Source organism: Haliotis cracherodii, unplaced genomic scaffold, assembly GCF_022045235.1.
Source record: "Haliotis cracherodii isolate W230 unplaced genomic scaffold, xgHalCrac1.p SCAF_12, whole genome shotgun sequence".
NCBI classification, from domain to species: Eukaryota; Metazoa; Mollusca; class Gastropoda; order Lepetellida; family Haliotidae; genus Haliotis; species Haliotis cracherodii.
Genome location: NW_027266267.1, coordinates 23,465,922 through 23,482,826, shown reverse-complemented (window position 1 = coordinate 23,482,826; position 16,905 = coordinate 23,465,922). Strand labels below are relative to the sequence as shown.

At 38.2% G+C, this 16,905-nt stretch overlaps 1 protein-coding gene across 1 annotated transcript; it reads left to right on the top strand.

Annotated features, from left to right (window-relative positions):
* The first annotated feature begins 80 nt into the window (after positions 1-80).
* Positions 81-12,876, top strand: LOC139458278 (exoskeleton protein RP43-like). Its single transcript, XM_071239656.1, is given in 11 exon segments — positions 81-388; positions 2,236-2,338; positions 3,985-4,106; positions 4,279-4,428; positions 5,077-5,173; positions 7,840-7,961; positions 8,143-8,292; positions 8,753-8,831; positions 10,648-10,772; positions 11,183-11,344; positions 12,392-12,876. Coding segments are annotated over 11 exon segments (1,548 nt in total). The 5' UTR covers positions 81-330; the 3' UTR covers positions 12,772-12,876.
* Positions 12,877-16,905: the final 4,029 nt, after the last annotated feature.

The following is a 16,905-nucleotide window of genomic DNA, read 5'->3' as shown; positions in this document are numbered from 1 at the left end:
ACCGAACCCTGACGTCATTGGTGTGACAGTGTGTTGACAATGCACTCGTTTATCAAACAGGACTTATCACACTACCTGGTAAGCGCATTCGGGTGTCGCTGGGGACTATTATAGTAAAGGCCTTATCTTGATGTTGAAATAGGTCACATTGGGACGTGCATGTTACAATGAATTGATAGTCTTTTCATGCGAGAGTCGCCATAAACTCTAGGCAGACCGACGTGTACACAGGGCTGAGCTATTTCTGAATCTGCTGGTACAGGTACATTGTGGTGGGATATAGTAATCTCTGTCTTCCGGGAGAGCGGTTGGCGAGGACAGGACGCCATTATGATCATTTCTTGTTTTATTGGAGTATGTGTGCTGTTGTTTGGGCCGCTGGTCTCAAGTGAGTGTTAGATATTTTGGTCATAACATATTGTTCATATGTGAAATTGTAACTTGTAAAATGCATTTAAAGAGGCTGTACATATAAACAGTATCGATTCCGTTTCACATTGTTGTTCTGTCAATCGCATCAATGTAGAGTTATATATAGTATCATAATTTGCACGTACCATCAATTCGGGTGATGTGATTATTTAAATCATAATAAGACACACCATATGTATCTTCAGTTTGTGAATGTGTCTGAAAATGCATTGTATGCGATAGTCTCCTCTGTTCACTATCGGGTTTGTAAGCTGCATATCGGCTGTTTAAACAAGATGGCGGACTCCGCTATTGCGTAATGTTTACTTCCAAACCCTCCTAGCTGCATTTTTTTATTTTTATCCGTAAATGATAAATATGATAACCATAATAATAATAATATTCTATTTGTTTATGTTAATATGAATAACTCTACTACTACTACTACTACTACTACTACTACAATTACGACTACTACTACTATTACTACCACCACCACTACTACTATTACTACTACTACTACTACAACTACTACTACTACTACTACTACTACTACTACAACTACGACTACTACTACTACTAATAATAATAATGATAATAATAAATGCCGAATCAGTGAGGGTGTTATTTCTCCAAAGTCGTAAGAGAGCCAATAACACCTAATATTCAATATACACCAGCCACTATATAAATAAAAAGACATGAGTACTGTGATATACGTTTCTTACAAAGAACATCGTGGTAAACCCTACCGTCAGCGCGTGCTCACTGGTGAGACAGGAATGCGTTAAACAATAATCCCAGGTGGTGTAAGGTAATGTGTTTCTTGGCATACATCCTTCGTTCCCCTTGAAGTAACTCTCATGAATATTATCATTGCAGCCACCATGTTCGACCTCGTGATCAGAACAAGTCACAACTAAATCTTGCAAACTATGACCTGAGTTGATAAAGACAGATTAGGATGTATATTTTTGATTGATGTTGTTGTCGTGTGCACTTGTCGAGTTATAAATACCGTTGTTAAGCAAACATTAATCCCAGGGTGGCGTACATGTGTTTAAAGGAGAAGTCAGCAGCGTTATCTATCCTGTTAGCGTCGGCGGCTTCCCGGTTGCAAGACAGACAGACAGACAGACAGACAGACTTATCACAACACTGTTACATAATAAAATACCTAGATGAGATTCTTCTAAAAGATATTCACATTTTAAGCATATATAATAAGGACAGAAGCTGTCTAGCATTTTTCCTTTTTTTGTAAAATGCCATTGCAGGTTTTGGCGGTAAGAGGACCCATAATATTATCTGACAAAATATAGGCTATTTTCTGTACGTCACACTTGTTTAAGAGACTACGTCGCTCAACATTATACACAGGACAATTTAAAATGACATAGCGTTAATTTTCAACAACGTCAAGACACTGAAAACACTTCCTGTCTTCTAACGGCATGTTAATGTACTATCCTAATTCAATTTGGATAGGCGCGGTGTCACATTAAAATTTAGCCAAAGCTTGAATCTCATGGGACACAGCATAGTGTTACGTCTACAATGGGTGTTTGTGAAACAAAATATAATTGATATTTGTATAAATATAACGATACATTTAGTGACAAAAAATAAACCTTTTCTCGTTTCTAAACTATGATGTCGTCATAAAATTTATGAGTATTTTTACATGATGTTTGCTTACAAGTTATATATGTGAAGAACAACAGGTTAATTTACTTTTTCAATTGAAATATGTTCTTCCGCTTTATAACCTTTAAAAAAATAACAATTGTCCTTTCACTCTCGCTGTCTTTTTTGTTTCTATAGAAATAACAAATGGGCTTAATTGTGGCAGTCCTTTGCTCAGCGCCTCTACGTCCACCTGGAGATATTTGTCGTCTCCTGGCTACCCCAACAACAATTACAACGAGTAAGTACATATATACATCTTTGGTTGATGCCCCTTATTGATAAATGGCATGTTAATATAATGACACCTTCGTGCCATAAGATGACTAATACATTCAACTACCCTTCCAACCACGATTTTCCCCGTTGTAATTTGCTGTACAGAGTTGGGGGCATAAAAAACATGCTTGGTTCCTATGATCGTGATTTTAAGTCCGAGATACTCTCTGACAATTATCCTTGATTTGTTTGTATCATAATCGTTCCCGTGGGTATTAGTCTTAGGTGCACATCATTTAAATCTTTCGCCTCGTATATAAGGAAGCTGCCGATCTACATCCAAAGCCTGGAATGCCTAACATAACACATGGCCATAATACATTACAACTGAACTGCACACATCAATAGTATCTTACAGTGTTTCAGAGCACCTCACCGAAGGACGTTAAATTGAACAATACTGAATTGAGATTAAGCAGCGTTTGTACATAACGCTTGATGGCTACCTTTAACTTCATCGCCGAAAATAAGGTGGTATTGTGTTAGCCGTGAAAGACTGGAACAGATATGTTTAGATTTGATGATGATATTTACCTTGGTGTTTTCTATTTGCCCCCAGAATACATCCAAATACATGCTATTGTTTTTCGAATTAGAGAGACCACTGATTGAAGGGTTTTCAATTTCCGAAAACTATTTTCAAAGGTGATTTTAGGATGAGCATATCGGGAATGAATTGTCTAATGACTTTAACCCAGATACTGTACTTATGAAACTAAACTTACCATTATCGCGAACTTATGAAGCTGACAAAAGTGTCAATAATTACAAATATAATTTGATTTATATGTGTACGTAAAACAATGTATTCATTTCTGACGGCTTTCTGGGAAATGACCTACATTTCGGTCAATTCACATTCAAAGATTTAAGTGTGATTGATTATGTTCACAGTAAGTATACAGGCAGTATACTGTGAGTGAAGGGGGGTATTCGTGTTAAACTGCGGCATGGAATTTCAGTGGCCTAGCACTCTAAACTTGGCATTCGTGAGGACAAGTACAGGCAGCCACACATGGTGGATGCACGTCGCTATATAAGTGCAATAATCTTGACTGCATCCGGTCATTGCCCACTACGGTTTTAAGGTGCCATCAAGCAGACACCTTAAATGATGATGAACTATTATTGGGACACTACCATGACATTTTATTCCTTTTTGGAAAAAGATCCTGCATAATTTGAACCTCTACACTTGCAAATACCTGTTCCCTAGTCGGAGATGACTACGAAAATTCAACACTTTGAATCATGTTCAGGTCACTTTCGTTTTCGCTTGAAGACTGCTTTGAATAATTTGGAGCATCATCACGATAAACACCAGCCATACGGTGGACAAGGGATGCATTAATAACCTTCTTTTAGGTGAAACGTTACATTGATTTTGTGTTTTGCTCTGGTCATGTTCATGGCTTCAAAATGTCAGAATAATAACAGATAATTATCAAGAAGAACCACGTTGCTACGGACGGAGGAGTGGTGTCAAGGAAATTGCTTTCCAGATAGCCTTATATTGCTGTCTAAGGTTTTCGTGTCTTGTTCTATTGTACGTTTATGCGTTTGATCTGATTTGTACGTTTAACGATTACAATACAAATTTCTTTGTAGCAACATGGACTGCAAGTGGACAGTTTCTGCACCTGCTGGATATAAAATAAAAGTTGAAATTATAGTGCTTTCTGTGGAATATGTAGAAACCTGTGCATTCGACTATCTCCTCTTCAGTGACGGTAAGCAAAATGTTCAACATTATGGAAGTGCTTAAACATCATCATATTGCAGTTTGTGTTGAATTGGTTTGCAAGTAATATGCTCATTAATTAGTATCATTACACTCTAGTTGACTTCATTACAGTATGTTAACGTGTATGTCTTTATTCTTTATCAATATATTTATTCAAGGCTCATCGTCTTTCGCTACTCAGTTGGGTAAATACTGTTATGGCGCCAGGAACGTGGTCAGCTCCAGCAACGCCATGACCATCACCTTCCACACTGACAGTTCTAGAACGGACAGAGGATTTTCTTTGAAATACATGGCGAGGACGTCAGGTACCTATCTATATTGTTGTTTAAATGATTCCTCTATAACATTGAACTAACACTTCATAAAACACAAATTTACTCTCTTGTTTTGAAATTTACTATAAAGGTTCCAAACACGCTGAAATATCATTTGGTTCCTGTCAAGGTTAACAAAACAATGGTGGGTATGTTGGATGTCCTGAGCAAAATATGAGTGAAAAAGGAAACTGATTACCTGCATATGTGAACTTAAATGAACAACAGGTTAATTAGACTTTCCAGTATAATATGTTCTACGGCTTATAGGGGCGGTCAGGGTAGCCTAGTGGTTAAAGCGTTTGCTCGTCACGCCGAAGGTGAAGGTTCCATTCCCAACATGTGTACAATGGATGAAGCCTATTTCTTGCGTCCCCCGCCGTGATGTTGCTGCAATATTGCTAAAAGCGGCGTTAAACTATACTCACTCACACCCTCTACAGCTTATAACCTTAAAAGGTTTTAACAATTATCCTTTCATTGTTGCTTTTCATCCCTTTATATAGGTGCGAGTGGGCTTAATTGTGGAAGTTCTTTGCTCAGCGCCTCTACGTCAATTGAAATATGTTCTACCGCTTTATAACCTTCAAAAAAAGAAGAATTGTCCTTTCACTCTCGCTGTCTTTTTTGTTTCTATAGAAATAACAAATGGGCTTAATTGTGGCAGTCCTTTGCTCAGCGCCTCTACGTCCACCTGGAGCTATTTGTCGTCTCCTGGCTACCCCAACTACAACAAGTTAGTACATATATACATCTTTGGTTGATGCCCCTTATTGATAAATGGCATGTTAATATAATATAATGACACCTTCGTGCTGCAAGGCGACCAATACATACAACTACCCTTCCTACCACGAGGGATCGAATGTGTGACCCCATAGTTTTTGACGTTGCAATTTGCTGTGCAGAAAAACATTCCTGGATTTTCCATGACTATTATCCTTGACTTGACTGGCCTAACATAACACATGACCATAATACATGACAACTGAATTGCACACATCAATAGTATCATATAGTGTTTACACACCCTAAATTAGGAGAATACTCTGTTGAGATTAAGCAGCGCTTGTATATATCTCGACGGCTACCTTTAAGCTTGCACAGCGTGGTTCTCTCCAACTACATGTACGGTAAGTAAACATAGTCATAGGTCATGTTGGCAGTAAAGTATTACTCGAATGTATAGACTTGTCAATATGTTGGGATTTCGTATTCATGATGAAAAGAGGTGTACATCGCATAGCATGTCCTATGATCGTAGGTCATTAATTCACCGTTGTCAGGGAGCTGAGATCCTACGACTAAGTTGTTAATAAAAGTATATATCGAAATGATAGAAAATAGATTGGATAATCTTATTAACCCATCGCAAGCATGGTTAATGTTATGGATAATGTTAAGATATCAGATCATTTTCCGAGTTATACTGCATACGATAAGTGGAAAATATATCCCGATATAATTTCTCAATTTATCAAAATGATCATGAGACATTTCTAAATGAATGGCAGTGTAATGGCTGTTTATTAGTTAACGATGATAATACTTTCCTATATGTTAAATTATTTCTTCTGCTGTATGATGATGATACTGTACTTTTCTGCTAGAGTCTTGATTGCTTGCATGTGTCCACTGACGCTATGCACAATTACTGCATTGATTGGAAATTATCAGTCAAAATTAGAGTAAAATTGTTATAGTTGGGTCAAGGGCTTCTAAATGTAAAATTCTGACATTTGTATGCAGTGAAAACTAATTCATTCCATCAGCGATTTCAATTACCTTGGAGTTTCACAGATTTCACAGGAACCAGCGTCTATTAAGTGCAATCAAGGTTTGTCAGAAAATGGTTCAAAAGCGATGTCTTCCTTACTAAAAAAAGCAAGAAATATAAATCTACCACTAAACTGTTTGTTTTTAGCCTTCAATGTATTGGTAACACACATTCTCCTCCATGACTGCGAAATATGGGGACACAGAAATTTCGAAATGATTGAGAAATTATATCTTTTTTTAAATGACAACAAGACTTATATCAACAGTGCCCAAACTTCTTGATTCATGGCGAATTTGGAAAATGAGAATTATAAACTTCTGGCATAAAACAGGAACAGGTAATCAGAAGCACTCACACTCAGTTTATAATTATGTTTATCATGATACAAGAAGTAATGGAAATAATGTATGTCTAATATATTAAACTCATCTGGGGTTTTTAACATGATGGATAAACCTTATTCAGTAACGACTAATAAGTGTCTCATATATACAGTGTTGAAAAAACAGTTTCATCAAGGATGGCGATGCAATATCATATCTTGTTCAAAAGGCAATCAATAAAAGTATATTAAACATGAAAGATTATGCAAGCTCGCTAAAAATGCAACCGTATTCTAGATATGATGACTAAATAAATAACACTCTTACAAGAAACACTGACAGTTGTCATGGGGTTTAATTAATTCTGCACTTTTACATGAGTGAGTAACCTAGGCTTGAAATGGACACTGTGGACCTATGCCTAAGTTATATATACCTCGTGGAAACGAAATGATAGGAGAATATGCTCAAATAAAGATATCAAGTCTTATAGACAAAGGTGCCCTGGACTAAAAAGGAAATACTTGACTTCCAGAATATAACAGCACATAAACTTCAGAACTTCTTGAGTTTCAACAATAAATAGATGCTTGACCAAAGCTACAGAACCCCGAGGAAATTAGTTTTCTTGCTTGCCTCAATTCTGTCATTGTTGGCATACGTGATTATAATTTTAGGAGACAAGTAGTGCATCCAAGAAAATAGATGCCCTTGCCTGTTGATGTTTGAGTGCGGAGGGTGTTCCCATTGCAAAGACACGTGTGTTGATTCATGATCCAGTATGTACATCCGTGATCATCACCTACTATTCCGGATAACGAAAATTATTTCTGTTCTCAAAAACAACAGTGACTTGACTGCATCCAGTCACTGCACACTAAGATTGTAAGGTGCCATCCACAGCAGACACCTTGAAATGATGATGAATTTTTGTTGAGAGACTACTTGACATATTGTACACTGTTTGAACATTTCATATTGGGACAGAGAATCTGCATTGTTTGAACCTCTACCCTAGTATTCTACCTCTTCCTTAGTCATTGATGCCTTTGGATAATCCAGACTATAAATCAGGTTTAGAGCTCTCTCGTTTATGCTTAAAGACTATCTTGCAGCTTTTGAATAATGTGGAACATCATCACGATAAAGGAACGTCATTCTTTACCTTCTGCTATGCTCTGGTCATATTCATGGTTTCAAAATGTCAAGGTGACATACAATTATCAACATTTTATATTCATTGCTTTTGAATCTCATCTGTGCTTACGTTTAAAGAGTACACCACATCATTCTTTGTAGCAATATGGACTGCAAGTGGACAATTTCTGCACCTGATGGATATAAAATAAAAGCCGGAATTATAACTCTTTCTTTGGAATATGAAGCCACCTGTGCAAGAGACTATCTCCTCTTCAGTGACGGTAAGCACAATTTTCAATTTTATGAAACTGCTTAAATGAATGAAGTGATATTGCTCTTTTTGTTGATTTAGTTTGCAAAAATATGCTCAATAATTAATTTATTAACCTCAACTTGACTTCAACTCTCGTATATTAACGTTTATGCCTCAAAGACATGGGTTATTCAATGTATATATTCAAGGATCCTCGTCTTACGACCCTAAGCTGGGTAAATACTGTACTGGCACCAGGGACGTGGTCAGCTCCAGTAACGCCATGACTATCACCTTCCACACCGACGGCTCTGTGACAGGGAGAGGATTTTCTTTGAAATACATGGCCCGGCCGTCAGGTACTTTCTGTCTGATTTTAAATGACGATTATCTTGTTCCACTGGTTAACTGCACGAGTTATCCATATGTCCTAACATTAAAACTGCAACATCATTCATAATAATAACTGAACCAAGGAGGGTGGTACAACAAGACGCATTGTTGCTCTGTTAAAATGCCAGACAAAGTTAATGTTATGTTTTCACATGGAGTTATTGAAAAGAACAAAACTCTAATTATCTTTCTTGTTAACACATTTCACCACGTCGATAACGTTTGATGAAGGTATTTCATAATTTTTTTTAAACATAAGCGGTAATACTAGATATTTAACAGCTATGGTAAGTCATTACCGCATCATTTCTTTGTTGTACCTCTCAACGTGAGCAGTCCCGTTTCTCCCTGGACATCCTCATCATCACACAATCTAAACTCTACTCATGAATCAATCCAATGCTGTGTAACTATTCAACGTTTCAGGTTGTGGCACAGACGAAGAGATAAACGAATATGAAACGAAATATATTGAATCACCCAATTACCCTCTGCAGTATCCCAGGTGAGTATACACAACGCGGGTTACGATTATCATGGCCACAAAGAGGTACATCACAATTCCCTTAGCGATAGGTCAACTACGAATTTATCTCAGCACCGTGTTAATCATTTACTACAATTTTCAACATGCGATACGAATCTGTAGTCTACATGGAAATGAATCCAAACGTCACTGACCAATAGAATTCAAGTATTCTTCGTTTAAAGCAACATAAGGTAAAGCTGATTGAAAGTTTATCGTTGGAGAAACACAGCTGAGTTAGTAGCTCAGATGGTGTCTTTTGTATAGTTTGCACAGTTTACCATTTCATCGGACATATATCTCACAAAAAAACGACTTCTTTGGTTTAAGTCAGGCATGTTTCATAGCAACTGATGGATATGCAACATAGGTAGACCCATGTCTGCACCTTACCTGCGAAGATCCGGGTTAGAATAGGTCTTCAGCAACCCATGCTTGCCGCAAAAGGCGACAGGCTCGCTGACTTGGTTGATGCTTGTCATCGCACCCCAATTGCGTTGATCGATGCTCATGATGTTAATCACAGGATTGTCTGGTCGAGACTCGATAATTTCCAGTGCGGCTTTAAACAACGAACAAACAAACATGCCTGCACCACAAGAAATGAATGTGAAATAAACCACGCCTGTACTTCCTTCTTCTTTGCAATGTATGTCGCGGCTATCTTATATTCATAATAGCTCAGATTGTAAGTTTGGTAATCTGAATGTGCAAAAAGATCATCAATATTGATAGCGTTTTACATTAGCTACTCGAAATAGGGTTGGAACAAACATCAATAATATACTGTCGGAAATTGAAATAAACTGATTTTTACCTTTTTAATATAGATTTTACAAAATATGTATTTTTTATCATTAATTATACAACAAAAGTTGCAGTACCTATGGTTTTAACTGCATCGATATAGGCAACGGGAAAACGGGGTAATTTAAAGTAGGATTGTGGGTTCCAATTGGATTACCTGCACAAATTTTAACAAAAAAGAAATCGAGATTAGTTCACCAAGATATGAGAAATATGTTTTATTTTTAACCAACATGAATTAGCGTTATGACGATTGTCACGTTCAACTGTTTTAACCGCATGAATTATCCATATGTCCCAACATTCACAAAACAATTTGCTATGACTCGTTTCATGAATACAGATTGATGTATATAGGTATTTAGTGTTCGAGAGTGACTTGGGAAGGGCTCAAGTTAAAGATGACATGATATTAACCGTACCAGGAAATCAGTATAGCACCAGTAAAGCACTGACACTATATTCGCAAATAAAACAAACCAATTTGGGTCCTTGTAAACAGCAAAACTTTGGAGAAACCATTTAACTTGACCCTCCTTTTCGTGCATTTCAATTGCATTTTTACCACATGTGTTTTGACTTATAACATAGTATTATGCATGGAGACTTCTCACCTCAGCCCAATGATAATCATTTTCGCCATTCATAATATTGTATTCAGCAGTGTGACACCGGGTATAGAATTGACCATATCTTTAGTTATCGCAAAAGAGTGTCAGTCGTTCTTGAACCTACATGTTCGACAATTTAACATATGGTCAACAAACAAAACGTAAATAAGAGCATAGTATTTATTCATTGAATGTAGTAATCTTTAAGAAAGTCAACAGAAACACCAGAAACGTCCATGAAGGTTGTGTTGCAATTAACGTAATCCTGTGGCGAATTTGCAAAACTGTGGCGTTGCGTCATGAACAACACTCAGATCTTGCTACAATTCGAATTTTGTAAAATATTTTACAATATATAATGTATTATTTATTTTTAGCAATGCAAATTGTTCATGGACAATCAGCACCCGCCTTGAAGGATATGTAATCCATGTCGAAGTGGTGGATTTCTACCTGGAGCGAGACAGCCCGTGTTCCTATGATTATGTGCAGCTCTATGACGGTAATGACTCTATGACTTACACACATTTAGGGTTTTCCTAGAATTGAGTAAGAGAGACAGTGTGTTATGCCCCCGAATAAGTGTCTCTATGTCGACGAGAGTAACTGTTTTTCTAAGACAAGTGTCATTTTATCATTGCCATAAAACTATGTTAATCCAGGTTATACCTCGTCGTTTGAGCTGCAGATTAGGAAATGTCATCGACCAGAATCACATCGGGTTTTTACTACCACTTTACACTAAAAAATGAAAATAAAATTGTCATTTGGAATAATTGAATATCATTCCAAAATATATGTTAAAAGTAATGCCTGTCTTAACACAGCTAGCATCCTAGCATGTGTATGTGATTTGTTGTCAGTATAACAATATCTTCATAATATCACACACATGTTCTATTCTTGCAATAGTCACTTGAACATATGAACGCTCGCTTGGTCGATGGTGTGGATCGAATGGACCAGATACACAGAGTACAGGGATGAGTATGAAGGTTCGATTCCTCTCCAATAGTTCGAACACCTTCAAAGGCTTTAAATTGGCTTTCACTGCTGTCGAGCCAACATCTTCCTGTAAGTTTTTAAGTTGTATGCATTCATTTAAAAAAACATCGAATCTGTCAAGACAGAACGAATGTCACGTCTCAGTCATTGTACATTTCCATTGTATCCGTGTTGATTAACACCTGTAGCGTATTTTGCACCATACAGTGTACTAACTACCTTGTGCAGAACATTTGGGCTTAAACATTATACATACCACGTGTTTAGATGACTAAGGAGTATCTTGAGGGTAGGGGATGACCATGGAGGTGGAGGGGCGGGGCACAGTGGCCAGGATGACTAAACTGTCACATATTCTCCCTGGTTATGTTTATTAGACCAGTGTCCATTCATTTCACATTGCATCAAGATGTCTAATCTGTACATGGCTCAAATAGTTACAAAGCGGCCTTAATCTAAACAGTTATACACCGTTTCATCATTTGTGAATAATGCGTCACAGGTTGTAGAGGAGGTAGTTGTCGATTCATTGTTCTTTGTAGTTGAACTATTGGAAGTTAACACCTATACCCCACTGGTATCATTGGCTCGATAAATGTAATGCAATGTCAAATATGCGTATATTATTACCTTCTGTGCAAACGTTTCCCCAGCATGAGAACCAGCAAAAAAAACATGAGAACCTCCAGATCTTCCTTTAACATTAACTTCTCAAGCAATCTAGAACCTAGGAAACATCAGGCAGGTTAGGTTTGACATTTATGAGGACGTTGTTGGAAGGTATAGATGCGTGGCATGCTGTAACAGAACGCAATAGAGTTGTGAAACCATAATACTTTTGCAATAATTTAATTGTTGTGAAACGTTCAGGAATCAATTCCTAAACAATATTTAACATGCATTCTACCAGAGGATGTATGAGGTCATGTAATACACATGCCTGTGACCGCCGTTCTTTGGGAAAGCAATTGTAAAAAAAATCACCTTGAACGAGAATATAATTATTATTCAGCTTCTGTGTCCAGAAACTTTGGAACAATAACATTCAATGAACTTAATAAGTGCGATACTCGTCTATATTTTAAAGTTCCTTTTCGTGTTGTTTATTGTGTACAGCGTCTTTTTCACCGAACGTTGGAGGCATAATTGGAGGGGTATTCGGCGGCATTGTGGGCGTGGCAATTGTAACGTGTTGCTGCTGTGGAATTTGCTCCAGGAAAAAATCCACAACCAATCACCAGTCGCAAGGGAACAGATCACGTGAAGCCAACATGAACACCGTCTACACTGTCCTAGTCTACAACTACCCACAAACTACGGCTACTACCCAGCACGGCATGAATACTCCACCTCCAGCTTACAGTGAAGTCGTGAAGGATGACCCTCCACCCTACTGTCAGGCAGTTCCACTATCAGATATACAACCTGTTGTGACGTCATACCCTAATGACGCATCTTCATATCAAGGGACAGATAACCCAGCAGGCCCTAGTTGAGTGACAGCTGCACATGATGTCCACGTTTTGTATTGCTGGAGTAAATAGAAAAGGACACATACATGGACACTCCTTCACACTAATTAGCGTCTTCATCCATTTTAACATATTCATTATGAAGAATCTAAACTCCCTCGACAGCAAATAATAGCAACTTTAACAATTGTTCTGAAAACAAACCTAAGAGGTATACTTTCTATTATATATTTTTTTTAAAGCAATTATCTGTATTTTCACATTATCTACATCCTGATCTATTTAGGTCATGTGGGATGTTGATTGTAGAACTGTGCATAACCCAGGATCAGAAGTCAACTGATCCGTATTCAATAAAGACAATCACAATCATGCCACAAGCATGTCACAATTATGAATGGACGATGACACAATTACCACGATGAGAACGTCTTGGTCGCGCAGCATATACTCGTAATCGTTTTTTGTTTTTTTATAAAACTGTTTTGTATATCAAATGATGCTTGGTGTTAGTGTCATGTTTATGTTAATTTGAACATGAAAGCTTGTTACAAATCATATACATTTTTTACATATGAGCATGAAGTCCACGTGCATATGCGCGTGCGTGTGCGCGTTCCTGTGTCTGTCACGGGTGTCTTAATACAGTATTGAACCTGAAAGTACAACATAACACTGAACACAGATGGAATCCACGTTCATAGGTAATCAAGAATCAAATTAAATGGCGAATCTTTTCCAAAAGTGACTCTGGTTCTGCCATTGTCAATGATAGCATGGACCCCGTGAGGACCCGGGGTAGAATGTGCTCCCCAGTACCCCATTTCTGGTCGTAAGAGGTGACCAAATTGGTCAACCTGTTTGCCATGTGGTGCGTCCCTATTTAGGCAGAGGAAGGGAGTCTGGTGGCTGAGAGCGCCGGGCGGGCAATTAGTGTTTCTCAGTCCAATGCACCACTTCGACCCTAACTTTGCCTTGACGGGTGATAGAATGGACCTGGTTATATCAATCAATATATCAATGTTCATACTCTTTTTCGCACAAACGTTTGATATTGTAACATAAATTTATTCTAAATGTCTATTATCTATGTACTAGTATCAATCTATGAACTTGCTTAGAGCCCTTGGACCAGAGGTGACTCAAAGGCCAACCTGGTGATGCTGAACTCCGAATTCTGTACGTCTCCAATTGATTGTCATGGGCCGAACCAGCCTGCCCTTAAGTTTAGTAGATAGCCATAGCTCTCGTGGCAAATTCGATGGAGCAAAACACCGCTTTATCCTCGCTCTTTGCAGCTTGGAGATCTGGTGGGTGGGAGAGGGGCGCTGAACCATCTTCCTTTCGACATGGATTTCCTTCACCTGGTGCAAAACGAAGATATATAGAGCCTGACCATTTATCTGGCGAAAATACCCCCAACAGATCCGACTTTTGGACACGTTCTTTAATTATTCTCATGTAATAACTGTCCGTGACAGAGCTCGCTGCCTGTCCAGCATGACAAGATGGAATAGTCAAAGAACGTTTCCAGCAGTCTGTCAGGATACTTTGGTTGAACACATACCTCTTCACTGTTATCCTTTCGATAATTCCACAATCTATCAAAGGTGGTTATTGTAGCACTGGAATGGAGGTGTACATCCCCAATCCACTCCGGTGCTACACCTGCCAGGACTTTAGACATGGATACAAGTCCTGCCATGCCTCTTCTGTTTGTTACCACTGCGATGGTAACCACATGTCCTCTTCTAAATCCTGCCCTGTGTGGCAACGTGAATTACAGATTATGAAAACCAATATTGAACCAAATCTTTCCCACAATGAAACTAAGAAGAAGGTTGTAGGTTTTACTGCACCTCTACCATTTCATACTCTGCTGGCTGCACCTCCTGTAGCCACCGCCCCTAGCGACTGCCAGACTGAATTGACATGGACAAGTCTGTTCAATTTCTTCCCCCTGCTTTACTGCAAAAATACGATGCGACACCTTCGTCTGTGACACCTTCAAACAAAAACTGTTAAAAGAATTGAGTCTCAGACTCCTAAATCAGCTAGTGAACAAGGAGCAGAAATCGTTCATGAGTCAAAGAAAGAAAGAACATTATCAGAGCAAAGTCAGCAAACAATCCTGTAAATCCTGCGGGGTACCATGAAGGAAGTCATCATGTTCCCTACAATGGTGGCCTAACTATGGTTGCTGGTGATCCATTTGTATGGTTACATACTATATAGTTTTAAATCTATCTCTGTGATAATCTAGTGGTTTAACTGTCCTTCATCGACAAGTGTTATAGTCTATAATTATCTATTACTACTGCACAACTTGATTTAGTCACGATATGGCTGAAATATTGCCAATGTGACTATAAATTTTAACTCACTCACGTTCGCGTGACATATCTCCCGTGGAAGCACAATGAATCCACAGAACATAACATTGAAATTGCAGAGGTCTTAAGAAGAAGTTTAATGAAATACAGCTTTAAATTCATGATTTTAAACCGTCAGCTTTTCGTCTCCAAGAAACTTACTTAGAGAACACAGATCAATTTGATATCCGTCAATACAGTTCTGTCCACTCATGTTCCCCTCCTGGTGATAAAGCTACAGAAGGTTCTTCTATCCAGGCGATGCAGGGCATAATCCATATTCAAAACTGTTGCTGTCTGTGTTACATTGTTGTCAGTGTGTCTTCCCCCTTCCTCAACTGTCCGCCACTCAGATCTTCAGACTTTGTATGATCAGCTCCCGAACCCTGTATCATCATGGGTGATTTAAACGGTACTGATACAAATAATAAGGGAAAAGTTCGTGAAGACTTTATCTCAAACAATGATGTATGCATCTTCAATGATGGATCTAAAACTGCATCCTACCCCTGGAACATCCTCTGCCCTTGACATTTCACTTACAGATTCAAATATTTTAAACGAATTTGAATGTTCCGTCAATGATGGCCTTTGTGGAAGTGACCACTTTCCAACACTACTTACAACTATCAATCCCGCTGACGAACCACCTTAAAAAGGTAGAAGTTGTGGAAAAATCTAACACCTGACAATTTCAGGAAGGTTCCTGATCATACACAACTATTTTCAGATCAATTAAATGCCACTGGAGACGAAATCATTACAAAGTCCTCTTCAAACAGTCATAAACGTAAACCATGGTTTGAAAATGATTGTAAAAAAGCTAGTTAACCTGAAAAATTGCAAAATCACGAGCGCCAAAGCGAGAGATACTTTTAAACAGAATAAACGTCAATCCAGGAGGAACTAAGTATCTAAAATCAATTCCTTCATACACATGTGTATAATATTTTTTTTGTCAACAACATGCTATATCAATCTTTTTCACCCCCGGTAACGGGTATGATACAACATGGACACATGGTATCCTAGACGATTTGCATGAATTTGGAGAACAGAGGCAGATTACCTCAGTTCATGTCTCACTTTCTAAACAACAGACAATTCCAAGTACCAGTTGGCTCTTGCTTGTCTGATCATTTCGATCAAGATCAGGGCGTCCCTCAAGGCAGCAGTCCATCTGTCACACTTTGTCGCATCAAAATTAATAGTCTCACAAAAGCCTTACACAATAGAATTGATGGTTCACATTTTGTGGATGATTTCAACATTTCTTGTGTGGTAAGAATGTGCATACAATAGAAAGACAGCTACAGCTCTGTCTTAACAAAACGAAAAAGGCTTTAAGGTGTCTAAATCCAAAACAAACTCTATTCACTTTTGTTGGAAATACAGACCGCATAAGCATCCAGATTTATTTTTAGATGGCACTCCTATGAAGGTCAAATTACAGGGCCTCATGTTTGACTGCATCTCACACATCAAATATATCTAAAGGCAAAGTCTCTGAATGCTCCCGACTTGTGAAAAGTCGTTCCAATTTCCGAGTGGTGAGAGGATCAGACAACCCTCCTTCACTTGTGCAGATCGTTAAGACGTTCCAAACTAGACTGTGGTTTCATTCTATATGGTGGGGCCTACAAAAGCAATTTGGAAAAATTAGACACCACCACCAAGGCCTAAGACTCTGCGTTGGAGCTTTCGCCTCATGTACAGCTTGTATGTGGAAGCTGATGAACCTTGCCGCGAATAAAGCTTCATTGAGCTATCACTGATATACACCTCT